Source organism: Balaenoptera acutorostrata, chromosome 3 (assembly GCF_949987535.1).
Source record: "Balaenoptera acutorostrata chromosome 3, mBalAcu1.1, whole genome shotgun sequence".
NCBI classification, from domain to species: Eukaryota; Metazoa; Chordata; class Mammalia; order Artiodactyla; family Balaenopteridae; genus Balaenoptera; species Balaenoptera acutorostrata.
In genome coordinates, this window is record NC_080066.1 from 120929563 (window position 1) to 120943734 (window position 14172).

The following is a 14172-nucleotide window of genomic DNA, read 5'->3' on the forward strand; positions in this document are numbered from 1 at the left end:
ATTTGAGTGCATACTCTGTTGATGGGTTAATCAATTACCTTGTTTAAACCTTTCATGCTTAGGTAGATTTAAATTTTACTGAGCAATCAACTGTTTGTCATGGGCTCTTTTTCTTAAACCACTTCACAGCAACCCGTTGAAGTTGGGAAATATATATATCCAGTGTATCTATTAGAAGTATATAACATTAAGGAAATAAAAAGATTAAAAGTAAGTAGAAAGTTAAAATTTATGAGTTAAAGGTTTCTTCAGGAAAAGGTATATATTTTAGGGGAGGGGGGTTATCCAGTTGAAACATGTATTATTTTAGAAACTCATTCTTCTCTGAATAATAAAGCAAAAAAGCAGACCTGTGACCTGTTTTTCTGTTATTATAATTAAGTTAATTATTTCTAACTGTTTGGCTTTTGAAATTATTTTCGCCCATTAATTCAAGCTTAATGGAATGAAAGTACATGTATGATTGAACATCTGTTTCTAAACTAATGCTATTTAAAATTTTTCACATGTCCATTTTTTTTTGTGATAGAACAGTATCCAATTTAGCAAATAATTTTAAAGTGCTTTCTGTTTGGAAGGTACCCTGCATGACATGGTAGATAATATAATTACAGTAAAGTATAGTTTTTAGCTGTAAGAAGCTAATAATTAAATAAGAGAGAAGGACAAATATATATGCTTAACTAATACTGGTCAGAATAGTAAGTCCCATGAGAGAATATGTTATGTTCACAGAAAGGGAGAGCTCCCATATAGTTGAAGGATAAAGGAAAACTCCATGACGGAGGTGGCATTTGAGCTGCTTTTGAGGGAATTTGAAAAATTAGTTAAGAGGTAAGGATCTGTGCTAGTAATAATGAACAGTATAAGCAAAAACAAAAGAGCATGAGTTATTGATGGAGAATGGCTGTAAAACTGAGCTATTAATCCCCTGATACAAGATCTTATGAGGGTTAAATGAGTTAATGTGTGTGGAAGTATTTTGTAAATAGAAAAATTTCTATATATGTAATATATTATTATTGGTTTATCAGTTTATGGTATTTACATGAAGGAGAGTGGTGAGAGATAGGTTGATACATTAACTTAGCACTAGTGCTCAGTAAATGTTTATTGAATGAAATGAATTATCTCATTTAATCTTCACAATGAACCTATAAAGTAGATGCTATTATCCTGATTTTACAGATGAAGAAACCAAAGCTCAAAAAGGTGCTCACGGTCTCAGGTAGGAGGTATTAGAGCCAGGATTTGATCCCATGTCTGTCTGACTCCAGAGCCGTTTTCTTGATCCCTATACTGAAATGAGAGGGTAGTGGATCAATTTAGTGCATCAACCCTGCCATTGATGCACTAAATATCTATAGAATGCTTACTGTATGATAGGCACTGTGTGGTATCTGCTGTATTTCTGTGGTGAATAGGTCAGCATTCCTTATACCTTGAGGTCTAGTAAAGGTCTGTAGGCAGTTGCACTATATAGTGACAAAAGTAATGAGTGCAAAATGTTATGGGAGCATATGGGCCACTAGCCACTAACGCAGATGAGAGGTGGTGGTGGTTTTTTTTTTTTATAAATTTATTTATTTAATTTATTTTTTGGCTGTGTTGGGTCTTCGCTGCTGCGCACGGGCTTTTCTCTAGTTGTGGCGAGCAGGGGCTACTTTTCGTTGCAGTGCGCGGGCTTCTCATTGCGGTGGCTTCTCGTTGCAGAGCACGGGCTCTAGGCGTGTGGGCTTCAGTAGTTGTGGCATGCGGGCTCAGTAGCTGTGGCTCATGGGCTCTAGAGCACAGGCTCAGTAGTTGCGGCGCACGGGCTTAGTTGCTCCGCGGCATGTGGGATCTTCCCAGACCAGGTATCGAACCTGTGTCCCCTGCATTGGCAGGCGGATTCTCAACCACTGCGCCACCAGGGAAGCCCTAGGTGGTGGTATTTTGAATGTGGGATTGCCAAGAAAATCTTTTTGGAGGAAGTGACATATAAGCTGAGAATTAAAGGAGAAATTAGCTGGGCCAAAATGATGTTGATAATGTTTTGGGAGGAGAGAATAGCATCTTTAAAGACTTAGAATTAAGAGTGCCTCTTAAATTATGGCTGCAACATGGAGTGGAAGGTGCACTTCAGGGAATATTGAAACAAGTAGTGAAGAGGTAAGCAGTGCATAAAGTTTTCAAGGACCTACAAACCTGTTCAGAAATATTGGCCTTATTTGCAGGATAATAGGAACACATTAAAGGGTTTTAAACAGAGAAATAATCAGATCAGATCTGCATTTTAGAGAAATTGCTCTGGTTACATTATGGGGAATTGATTGGAGGGTGCGGTTAAAGATTGGAAGGAGGGTAACTTTTTAGGGGACTGTGACAAGTCTGCAGGGTTGATGGTGGTGTCTTAGCAGAGCAGATAGATGTGAACAGGCACAGAAAAAATAGAACTGGGAGGACTTAAGATTGAAGGCATGTGGCAGTGAGGGAGGAGGAGGAGTCTTGGCTGATGCTCAGGTTCTTGGCTGTGGCACTTGGACCATTCATTGTTCTGAGACAAGGAACAAGGAGCAGCAGAACATTTGACAGGAAAGATTATAAGTTCCATTTTGAACTTACAGACTTAGCTGCACCTGTGATACACCTGCATGACTATTCAAGTAGGCATTTCAAGCTCTGAAGTCCTGGGGGAAATATCTAGATCTGAATTATACGTCTGGAAGTCTGTAGTGATATACATCAAATTAAAGCTGTAGGAGTGGATGAGATTTCTCACGGCAAGAATGAGAAGAGAGTAGGGCTGAGGGTGGAACTCTGAGGAGACCGCCGCTGAGGAGTAGTGGAGCCCACCGAGAAGACTGAGGAGGAGCAGCTAGAAAGGAGAGACAGAGAAGGTACCATCCCAGTAGTTGAAGGCTGAGAGGATTTAAAGAGGGAGGGAGTAGTCAACAATGGTGAGAAATAAAATTAAATGAGGACTAAAAGTTCTATTTTAATTTAGCAAAAAAAGAGACTTTTCTATCTTGGGGGAAGTAACTTCACTGGAGCAGTGGATGTTGCACATAGATTGCACTACAGTGAGGACAAAATGGGAGGAATTCTGAATAATGTACATAGAACAGTTTTTCACTGTGAAGGGGAGAGCTAGCTGTAAGGGGGTGATTCTCTTTTTCTGTCTTATTTTAAAATAGTAGTTGGGAGAGACCTGCTGATAGGATGGGTCTAGCAGAAAGGGTGGAGGGAGGCAACAGAGAGAGGAAGATCCCTGTGGAAGCTGGAGGAGGGGGACTCTGAGTACAGAATCAGGGTCTTAGATTGTCTAGAAGAATCCTTTCCCATGATAATAGGAAGTAAGATCATAGGAATATAGTGGCTGATACATTTATATGTTTGGCTACAAAAAGCTAAGGGAGTTTCTAAGTGACTTGTGTAGTAGGTTTGAGGAGAATGGAGGTTTCGGATTGAAGGGAACACTGGCTTAGAAGATGCAGAAGGAAGGCTAGGCAATAGGCTGCTGGAAATGTGGCTGGAGGTCTGTCAGCCTGGAGTGGAGACAGTCTATACGGCTCTGTGGTGTAGTTTACCCCCAGAAGTGCTAAGTGGCTCAGGTATAGGCAGAGTGGAAGCAGAGAGTTGAATTAATTCAGGGCTGAATGTTGTCAAGCACATGTGAAACATGGCCAATAGGATAAGGACACTAGTGACGGGCCGTTAGTGATGGAGTTTGAAGTCTGTTAATTAGGGAAGGAAATGCAGAAAGGAGGAAACTGAGAGTTAGATCAGAGGACTGGAGGCTTCAGTGAAATCCAAGGACAGGTGTAGCGGGAGTAGCTAAATGAGAAGGCTGGGAGAGGATAGGTAGTCGTGGTCAGAGAGAGGCTTGTTTGAATTTATGTTCTTAGAGCCTGAGCAGTTCTTGATGATAAAGTCCAGAAACATTTATTTAGAAACAGTGGCTAATCCAATTGTTAGTCTGTGTTACATGATGGAGGAGTAAGGAAGGAAAGATGAGAGGGAAGAAGGGAGGAAGAAAGGAAAGGAAAGAAGTAAGGCAGGAGAAAAATGAAGGAAGAAAGGAAAGAAGGAAGGCAGGAGAAAAATGAAGGAAGAAAGGAAAGAAGGAGGGCAGGAGAAATATGAAGGAAGGAGGGAGGGACAGGGATGCTACCTCCTGGAAGCTTCCGTAATGATGCTGCTTTCAGGATTGCCTAGGCACAAGATAGGGAAACCACAGTCACACACCTTTGCAGAACTCGTGAGTCTGCCAAAATTTCCAGGGACCTCAAGCTGTTCTTGTGGCCCTAATACAGGATGCTGGTGTCAAGCTGGTTGTCAGTGTCCTTTGTGATCTCTTGATCTAAGAATGGAGCGATAAATCATGTATCTTTCACGGTTTAACTTTTATGTCTAGATGGGCCAGCGTCTTCAGAAATGGAATCCGGTAGAAATGACAGCAAAGACGATCTTGGTGTAAGTATTGAAAGTGGAATTTTAATCCATGTATTCAGGATCTTTCTAATCTCTTGGTTTACTAGAACAGAAATTTAGCTAGCCATCTAGTTTTTGATTAAAAGCTGCTTTTTCCTTTTCCACAAATATACTTCGTACTTAACACTATAGCTATTTCCTTTCTGGATTGTACCCTGTGGTGATAAAGTACAAGGTACAGACTTGAGGTTTGATTTAGTTTATATAGTTAAACAAGAACTTGAATTTTCCCCCTTGGATTTTTTTTTTTTTTTAAAGAAATTCACGTTCTTTCATTTATTTATTTATGACTGTGTTGAGTCTTCGTTTCTGTGCGAGGGCTTTCTCTAGTTGCAGCAAGTGGGGACCACTCTTCATCGCGGCCTCTCTTTTTGCGGAGCACAGGCTCCAGACGCGCAGGCTCAGTAATTGTGGCTCACGGGCCCAGTTGCTCCGTGGCATGTGGGATCTTCCCAGACCAGGGCTCGAACCCGTGTCCCCTGCATTGGCAGGCAGATTCTCAACCACTGCGCCACCAGGGAAGCCCTGGATTTTTTATTTTAATGTTTTAAAGTATGTTTTTTGTTTACCGTGCTTACAGTCTTGGTTTTTGGTCACCTTGGAAATATTAACATAAGCATCTTTTCTTTTTCTCAGTATATGCTTGATAAAAGAAATGTATATTTTGGTACTCTTCGACTATTCTTATGTTTTATCTTTAGCCAGATTATTTGTTGGTTAAAGCTGTTTTCTGTTGAGTTAATAAAATATTCATGATAGCTAAAATTCATCTGATGTAGAAAACCGAATCTTTCTCTGAAGCCTTTTAGGATATCATAGACTGCTTTCTGCCTAGGTGCCTAGATGCTTTCTTCTAAGCCTAAGCTTTTCAGGAAAACTATTGCAGATTTTGCTGTTGTTTAATGACCGCCATTTGTCAATTTGCTGTAGAATTTAAACGTGCCTGATTCATCTCATCTCATTGAAAATGAAGCACCTGGCCCTGGCTTGGTTCCTCCACCTCACCCTCCAATCAGAGGCCCATTGTTTCCAATGGGTACAAGGGGTCCTTTCATTAGAAGGGGTCCTCCTTTTCCTCCACCTCCTCCAGGAAGCATGTACGGAGCTTCCCGCGATTATTTTCCACCAAGGGATTTCCCTGGCCCAGCACCTCCTCCATTTCCAGGTATGCTTTTTTTTTAAGGTTAATATATGTCTTATAGAGTAGATCAGAAATATTAATTTTACTTTCTGTTCATGTAGTAATACAGTGGAGGAAAATTTTTCTCAGCTTCTGTGTGTGTGTCATTACTTTTCCAGATTGGGAAGATAGCCAGCCATCAGTAATGAGGCCTCATCAGTAATGAGGCTTCAACTTGATTTATCTTAATAATATGGAATTATTTCTATGATTCAGTATCAAGAAAATCATTGGCTCTTTGCAGCAGTCTTATGTTAAGACTAAAATTGTATCTTATTTGATAGAAATTGAGTACTCTGTCAATTAGTAAAAGTAATTTCAATTTATATTTTTGCATTAAAATGACTGGCTAAAGTATTTTTTAAAATCTTTTTTTCATAAGTAGCTCCCATGCAGTCTTATTTGTTTAAAACCTAAAATGTGTTTATCATGTTTGGACTAATTGTTGAATTTATTGAAATTCCTCATAGCCTCACATACAAAAAATGGAATAATTATTGCTTTTATGTCTATGCATTGCCATTTAGAACTATAGGTTTCAGCAGAATAAATACAGGGTTACCAAACACTAGGAAAAAGCCTATCATTTGCCTAATACAGTCATTCCTTCCCTCATTCCGCCTCTATTTTTAAAGTTTAAGGTGAATTAAAATGAATTTTAATTGGGAAATTTAAAGACAGTTTTTGATATAACTGGAAATATTTTAGGATAATATCAAATTAGACTTGGGAATTACTGATCTGAGTTTTAAGTCTGGTGAAAATTATATTACATGAAAGCTGTTTTTAGAGTAAGTTTTACTAGATTTTGAAATAATTGTTCTTTTCAAAAAGTGTTAAGATGTTAGATTTTCATAGGACAAAAAAGTTGCACCTAAATTAATGATATTCCCTTTAATCGCGTGTAGTTGAAGAGAATATGTGTTGCTCAATGTTGTAAAAATTCATTTGTTAGATCAGGTAATTGTTCTGGTGTCAACTTTTAAAAATAAAGATAGGTACTAGCAGTTATAAGCTAATGATTTACTGGGGCTGCAGTACAGGTGCTGAAAGTTAAAAAATGTCTTTTACCAATCTCTTTGAACAGTGAGAAATATCTGTCCACCAAGAGTCTTTCCTCATTATCTTCCCCCAAGAGCTGGATTTTTCCCTCCACCCCCGCATCCTGAAAGTAGAAGTGAGTTCCCATCAGGGCTGATTCCGCCCTCAAATGAGCCTACTACTGAACATCCAGAACCACAGCAAGAAACTTGACAATATTGTTGGTCTTTCCTCAAAAGTAATTTTGACTTCTCTCTCATTTTCAGTTTAAGTAACTGCTGTTACTTAAGTGATTATATTTTTGCTCAAATTGAAGCTTAATGGAATTATAATTCTCAGGATAGTATTTTGTAAATAAAGATGATTTAAATATGAATCTTATGAGTAAATTATTTCCATCTTATTTTATTCTAGATAGTATAATTATTTTAATTTAACCCATCCACTATCACATAAACAATAATGAGAGTTTTATATATGTAATCTTGCAGTTGGGGATAATTTGAACAACAAAGGCTGTGTCTTTATTCCAAGAACTGTGTTTACTATGGTTGTAGACAAATGTGAAAGTAACTTTATGCTTAATTAAATAAATATTAATTGATTTAAAGACTTGTTTGGCATTGATAATAATAAAATCAGCTAGTTTTTTTTTATAAATATGGCTCCATTAGTTAGTTTCTTTACTTCTGCCGTTAGCTTTGAGGCTTAAAACTAATGCTTTATATGGATCTTTCCCATTCAGTTATCTTAACCAAAAATGTGTCCTCTTTCTTGCAAATAGACATGAATGACCCAAAGCAACAAATTAATACACTTAAAAGTCAAAGTTCACTATATTTTAAAGAAAACCAGGATATTGTCTAATGACAAATTTCAGAATTTGGATCTTCTTAGTTCATTCACTGATTTCGTATGCAGGTTTTCTTTTTTCTTGTTTTTCTCTTCATTTGTAAGATATTTACTGTTTTTAGTGGGGAATGTTGAGATTTACTATAAGGTAACTGTATTGAGGCAGTGTGTCATTTTGAGCTTTGGACTCAGTATCTTTAGAATGTCTAACTCAGGTTTGTGTTCTATTATTAGTCATCTTGCACATTAGTATGATTATGAAAGGAAAGGCAATTAAGTATAGGTAATAAATATTATACTATTTATGTATAGAATATAGGCTAACTAGGCTTAGAAAAAAGGCGAAAAAGAAAGGATCTGTGTGAAATGCCTGGATAAAATAATAAGTAGAATGAGGATTATAAAAGCATCGTTACATTTGGTGTTAAAAGCCAGATTTCAGGGGGAAATAGACTATTTTTTCAAGTTGGAAAGGGAAAGAAAGAAGAACAACAGAAGAGGAGTGATGTGGAATGCTCCAATCAAGTAAAATTTTTTTGTTTGCCCTGGGATAGGGGAGACTTGTCTTGGCTTAAGACAGAAGAGAAGGAGAGAGGAGAAGGCAAACAAACATTAGTAGAGAGAGAAGCAGAATCGTAGAGGAGGCAAGGAGAGCATTGGATGAGAGCATGGTGGAAGGCAAGAAGACTTGATATGCGCTGACTGGCCTAAAATACTTTGGGATCCCAGAATAAAAGAACATAATTAGTCTTAAAATATATTTATTAAAGTAATATAAACAAATGGGAATAAATCAAATAATGGTATTTTAGGATGAATAGCAAGTTTTCTCCATTTACTCTTTATCCCCATTTATATATCCTAGTCAGTTTCTCTTTTAATTCTTATTTCCCTTTTTAGTTCTGATGATTTTAGAATTTTAGAAGATAATCTTATACCTCTAATCTCTGATTTATCAACTTAATTTATTAAATTTATCAGTTAGTATATTGATTCCTTGAGATGAAAAATTGGGACTTAATGCACTTGTATTATTCCCATCCCCATTTTCCTTTCCTCTTCATGTTTGATGTTTATCCAAATTAAAGTTTTCTATTGTTGCCTTTGTAACTTAATATATTTAAACCTCTATTAGTATCCCTTCTCTTTATTCCACTTCCCTTCTTCCCCTACCCTGGCCAAAATCCTGTTTTATCTTAGCTATACATTTATATTTTCAAGGTTGCTAATAATTATATTATGCCTACAAGCATAACCTGTCTTCTTTTTTTTTTTTAATTTATTTATTTTTGGCTGTGTTGGGTCTTCGTTTCTGTGCGAGGGCCTTCTCCAGCCGCAGCGAGCAGGGGCCACTCTTCATCGCGGTGCGCGAGCCTCTCACCACCGCGGCCCCCCTTGTTGCGGAGCACAGGCTCCAGACACGCAGGCTCAGTAGTTGTGGCTCACGGGCCCAGTTGCTCCGTGGCATGTGGGATCCTCCCAGACCAGGGCTCGAACCCGTGTCCCCTGGATTGGCAGGCAGACTCTCAACCACTGCGCCACCAGGGAAGCCCCTGTCTTCTTTTTTTTATTTTTATTTTTTTAAAACTGAAGTATAGTTGATTTACAAGCATAACCTACCTTCTGTACTTGGCCCACAGTTGATCTAAAATTTGAAAATCAGGGACTTCCCTGGTGGTCCAGTGGTAAAGAATCTGCCTTGCAATGCAGGGAACGCCAGTTCAATCCCTGGTCAGGAAACTAGGATCCCACATGCTGTGGGGCAAATAAGCCCGTGCGCCGCAACTACTGAGCTCATGTGCCTCAACTAGAGAGCCCGTGTGCCTCAAACTACAGAGCCCATGCGCCCTGGAGCCTGCGCGCCACAACTAGAGAAGAGAAAACCCACACGCCACAACTAGAGAGAAGCCTACATGCTGCAACGAAAGATCCTGCACGCCTCAGTGAAGGTCCCGCGTGCTGCAACTAAGACCTGACGCAGCCAAAAATAAATAAATTAAATAAATAAATAATAAATAAATCTTTCAAAAAATAAAATAAAATTTGAAAGTCATAAGTAGCATTTATAACATTATCATCATTAAATGTTGTTCACCAGCAGACCAAATCATATACAGTTGACCCTTAAACAACATGGGTTTGAACTGTGCAGGTCCACTTATATCCAGATTTTTTTCAATAGTAAATACTATGGTATTACACAATCCACGGCTGGTTGCAATTTGCAGATGCAGAACCTCGGATATGGAGGAACCTTGAATATGGAGGAACTGCGGATAAGGAGTGCTGACTATAGGTTATACATAGATTTTCAACTGCATGGAAGGTTGACACCCTTAACTGCCCCCCGCCCCTGCCACGGACATTGTTTAACAAGTATATGGACTGGCTCTGAGCCCAGCTTCAGGTTCTATCAGGCAGACTGACTCCCAGCCCCTGATAACATCAGGACAGCATCTGAAGGGATAGTTAAAGGGATAAGGCGACATTCAAGATATTGAACGGAGCATTATTTTGGACTGATATGCAATAGGCTTGGACATTTCAAGAAAGAATGCTTCTTGGTCCTGGCTGGATAACTTTCCCCTCTGTATGATGTTTTAAATAGAAAAGTAAAACGTCGTCCTATAAGAAGAGTTAGAAAATGTTCAAAAGCCGAAGAAAAAACAATCATCCAGGGTCATCACCAAAACAAAATCATTTTTTGCATTTATGTTGTAGTTTGTCAGGCCTTTTATCCTTCGAGTATCTTTTGTATTGTAATTATGTCTATAATTTTATATTCTTTAATATAAATAATTTTTATGTAGTCATGATAAAGCTCATTTTTAATGGTTGTATAAGTTTCCTTTTTGTGAATACAGTTTGACTATTCTTTCCTTGCTGAGCACTAAAGCTGTTTTCTTTCTTTTTCTCTTTAGAATTTTTAAAGAATTATATATGATAGTATAACATCTAAAAAGTATATACACTCTACCCACCCACCCCCCCCCCCCGCCCTAGATTTAGGATAATTCTTTAGGAATATATTTCTAAAATATATTCTGGGACCAATATTTGGGGCAGCGGAGAGAGGATAGTTGAGAGGAAGGATCACATTCTTTGGAACCAGGTTGGTTGAAAAAAAAATTGACTTTTTTTTTTTAAAGCCAGACAATTTGTAGATGTGGTTAGATGCTATAAAATTATTTTATGAATATAGTTGGTGATTTTTAGTCTGTTTCTGCAAGTGTGGTTCAGGGTTCATCATGAGTTTACTTAAATAAGCATCTAGCTTGATAACCTTTTCAAATTAAATCTCCTTTTTCTTTCAAAGTAGCAGCAGAATTTGAATTCTGTCAAATTCTTTGACAGAATTTGATACAAGTACTACAAAAGAGATGGTGGGTTTTTTCATGGAACATGAGAGCTCTCTGATAACTGTCTCTATATATATTATATATTCATTCATCTCTCTATGGACACTTAGGTTGTTCCATATATAGGCTATTGTAAATAATACTGCATGAACATGGTGGTACTAAAATCTCTTCAAGATACTGATTTCATTTTCTTTGGGTATATACCATGATGTGGGGATTGCTGGATCATATAGCAATTCTACTTTTAATTTTTTGAGGGACTTCCTCATAATTCTTCCATAGTAGCTGTACCAGTTTATAGTCCCACCAGCAGTGTACACGGTTTCCTTTTCTCCACATCCTCACCAGCATTTGTTATCTTTTGACTTCTTGATAATAGATAGCCTAACAGGTGTGAGGTGGTATCTCACTGTGGTTTTGATTTGCATTTCCTTGATGATTAGTGATACTGAGCATCTTTTTATGTATCAGTTGGCCATTTGTATGTCTTCTTTGGAAAAATACTTGTTCAAGTCCTCTGCCCACTTTTCAAATTGGGTTATTTGTTTTTTTGCTATTAAGTTGTATGAGTTCCTTGTGTATTTTTTATATTAACTCCATATCAGATATATGGTTTGCAAATATTTTCTCCCATGTCATAGGTTGCCTTTTTATTTTGTTGATGGTTTCCTTTGCTGTGCAGAAGCTTTTCAGTTTGATGTAATCCCACTTGTTTATTTTTTATTTTGCTTGCCTTTGCTTTTGGTGTCAAATCCAAAAAAGCATTACCAGGACCAATGTCAAGAAGCTTACCACCTGTGTTTTCTTCTAGTTTTATGGCTCTAGGTTTATGTTCGTCTTTAATCCATTTTGAGTTGATTTTTATGTGTGGTGTAAAACAAGGGTCCAGTTTTATTTGCTTGCATATGAATATCCAGTTTCCCCAACACCATTTATTGAAGAGATTATCCTTTCCCTGTTGTGTATACTTGGTGCCTTGTCAAAATTTAATTGGCCATATATGCATGGGCTTATTTTTCTGGGTCCTCTATTCTATTCCAGCAGACTATGTTTTTGTTTTTTTGCCAATACCATACTGGTTTGATTACTATAGCTTTGTAATGCAGTTTGAGATCTGGAAATGTGATGCCTCCAGCTTTGTTCCTCTTTCTCAAGATTGCTTTGACTATTTGGAGTCTTTTGTGGTTCCATAGAAATTTTAGGATTTTTTTTTTTCTGCTTCTATGGAAAATGTCATTGGAATTTTGAATAGGAATTGCATTAAATCTGTAGATCTCTTTGGGTAGTATGTACATTTTAACAGTACTAATTCTTTCAACCCATGAACATGGAATATCTTTCCATTTATTTGTGTCTTCCTCAATTTTTTCATCAGTGTCTGATAGTTTTTGGTGCACAGATCTTTCATTTCCTTGGATAAGTTTATTCCTAAGTATTTTATTGTTTTTGATGTTGTTGTAAATGGGATTGCTTTCTTAATGCTTTCTTAATTTCCTTTTCGGATAGGTCACTGTTAAGGTTTAGAAGTACAACTGATTTTTGTATATTAATTTTGTGTCCTGTAACTTTACTGAATTTGTTTCTTAGTTCTAACAGTTTTTTGGTTCAGTCTTTAAGGTATACTATACAGGCGTACCTTGCAGATATTGCGGGTTTGGTTCCAGAACTCTGCAGTGAAGTGAATATCACAATAGAGTCACATGATTTTTTTTTGTTTCCCAGTGCATATAAAAGTTATGTTTCTATTATACTGTAGTCTATTAAGTGTGGAATAGCATTATGTCTGAAAAAAAAAGTACATACCATAATGAAAAAATACTTAATTACTAAAAAATGCTAACCATCATCTGAGCCTTCAATAAATCATAATTTTTTGCTGGTGGAGGGCCTTGCCTCTATGTTCATGGCTATTGACTGATCAGGGTGGTGGTTGCTGAAGGTTGGTGTGACTGTGGAAATTTCTTACAATAAGGCAACAGTGAAGTTTACCACATCAATTGACTCTTCCTTTCATGAATGTTTTCTCTCTAGCCATGCAACACTGTCTGATAGCATTTTACCCACAGTAGAACTCCTTTCAAAATTGGAGTCAATCCTCTCAAACTCTGCTGTAATATTCTAAATCCTTTGTTGTCATTTCAGCAATCTTCATAGGAGTAGATTCCATCTCCACTTTCTTTGCTCATCCATAAGAAGCAACTCCTCATCTGTTCAAGTTTTATCATGAGATTGTAGCAATTCAGTCACATCTTCAGACTCCACTTCTAATTCTAGTTCTCTAGCTGTTTCCACTACATCTGCAGTGACTTCTTCCACTGAAGTCTTCAACCCCTCACAGTCATCTATGAAGGTTGGAATCAACTTCTTCCAAAATCCTGTTAATGTTTTTTTTAAAAAATTTCTTTCTTTCCTAAATATCTCAATTTTTAAAGTAATTGCCCTTAGGGAATTTGAGTCCTTCTCATGTAATTCTTATATATATATATATATATATATATATATATATATAATTTTTATTTATTTATTTATTTGTTTATTTTTGACTGCTTTGGGTCTTCGTTGCTGTGCGTGGGATTTCTCTAGTTGCGGTGAGCGGGGGCTACTCTTCCTTGTGGTGCGTGGTCCTCTTATTGCGGTGACTTCTCTTGTTGCAGAGCACGGGCTCTAGGTGCGCAGGCTCAGTAGTTGTGGCGCATGGGCTTAGTTGCTCCATGACATGTGGGATCTTCCTGGACCAGGGCTCGAACCCGTGTCCCCTGCATTGGCAGGCGAATTCTTAACCACTGGGCAACCAGGGAGGTCCTAATGTTGGTATTTTGACCTCTTCCTATGAATCATGAGAATGTCCTTAAGGGCATCTAGAATGAAGAATCCTTTCCAGAAGGTTTTCACTTTACTTTGCCCAGATTCATCAAAGGAATTGCTTTCTATGGCAGCTCTACCTTACAAAATGTTCTTCTTAAATAGTAGGACTTAAATGTTGAAATTACTCCTTGATCCATGGGCTGCAGAATGGATGTTGTGTTAGCAGACATGAAAACACATTAATCTCATTGTCCATCTCCATCAGAGTTCTTAGGTAACCAGGTGCATTGTCAATGAGCAGGAATATTTTGAAAGGAATCTTTTTTTTCTGAGCAGTAGGTCTCAACAGTGGGCTTAAAATAGTCAGTAAACCATGCTGTAAACAGAAGTGCTGTCATCCAGGCTTTGTTGTTCCATTTATAGAGCATAGGCAGAGTAGATTTAGCATAATCTACCTAA

At 37.6% G+C, this 14172-nt stretch overlaps 1 protein-coding gene across 10 annotated transcripts in view; it reads left to right on the top strand.

Annotated features, from left to right (window-relative positions):
• Positions 1-7304, top strand: part of MIA2 (MIA SH3 domain ER export factor 2) — a 113872-nt gene extending 106568 nt beyond the window's left edge. For all 10 annotated transcript variants that reach the window (XM_007178319.2, XM_057543481.1, XM_007178320.2 and 7 more), the window contains 3 exons: positions 4397-4455; positions 5404-5638; positions 6741-7304. In XM_007178319.2, the coding sequence (XP_007178381.2) occupies positions 4397-4455; positions 5404-5638; positions 6741-6907 (461 nt within the window). In that variant the 3' untranslated portion in view covers positions 6908-7304. The remainder of the gene's footprint in view (positions 1-4396; positions 4456-5403; positions 5639-6740) is intronic.
• The last annotated feature ends 6868 nt before the right edge of the window (positions 7305-14172 follow it).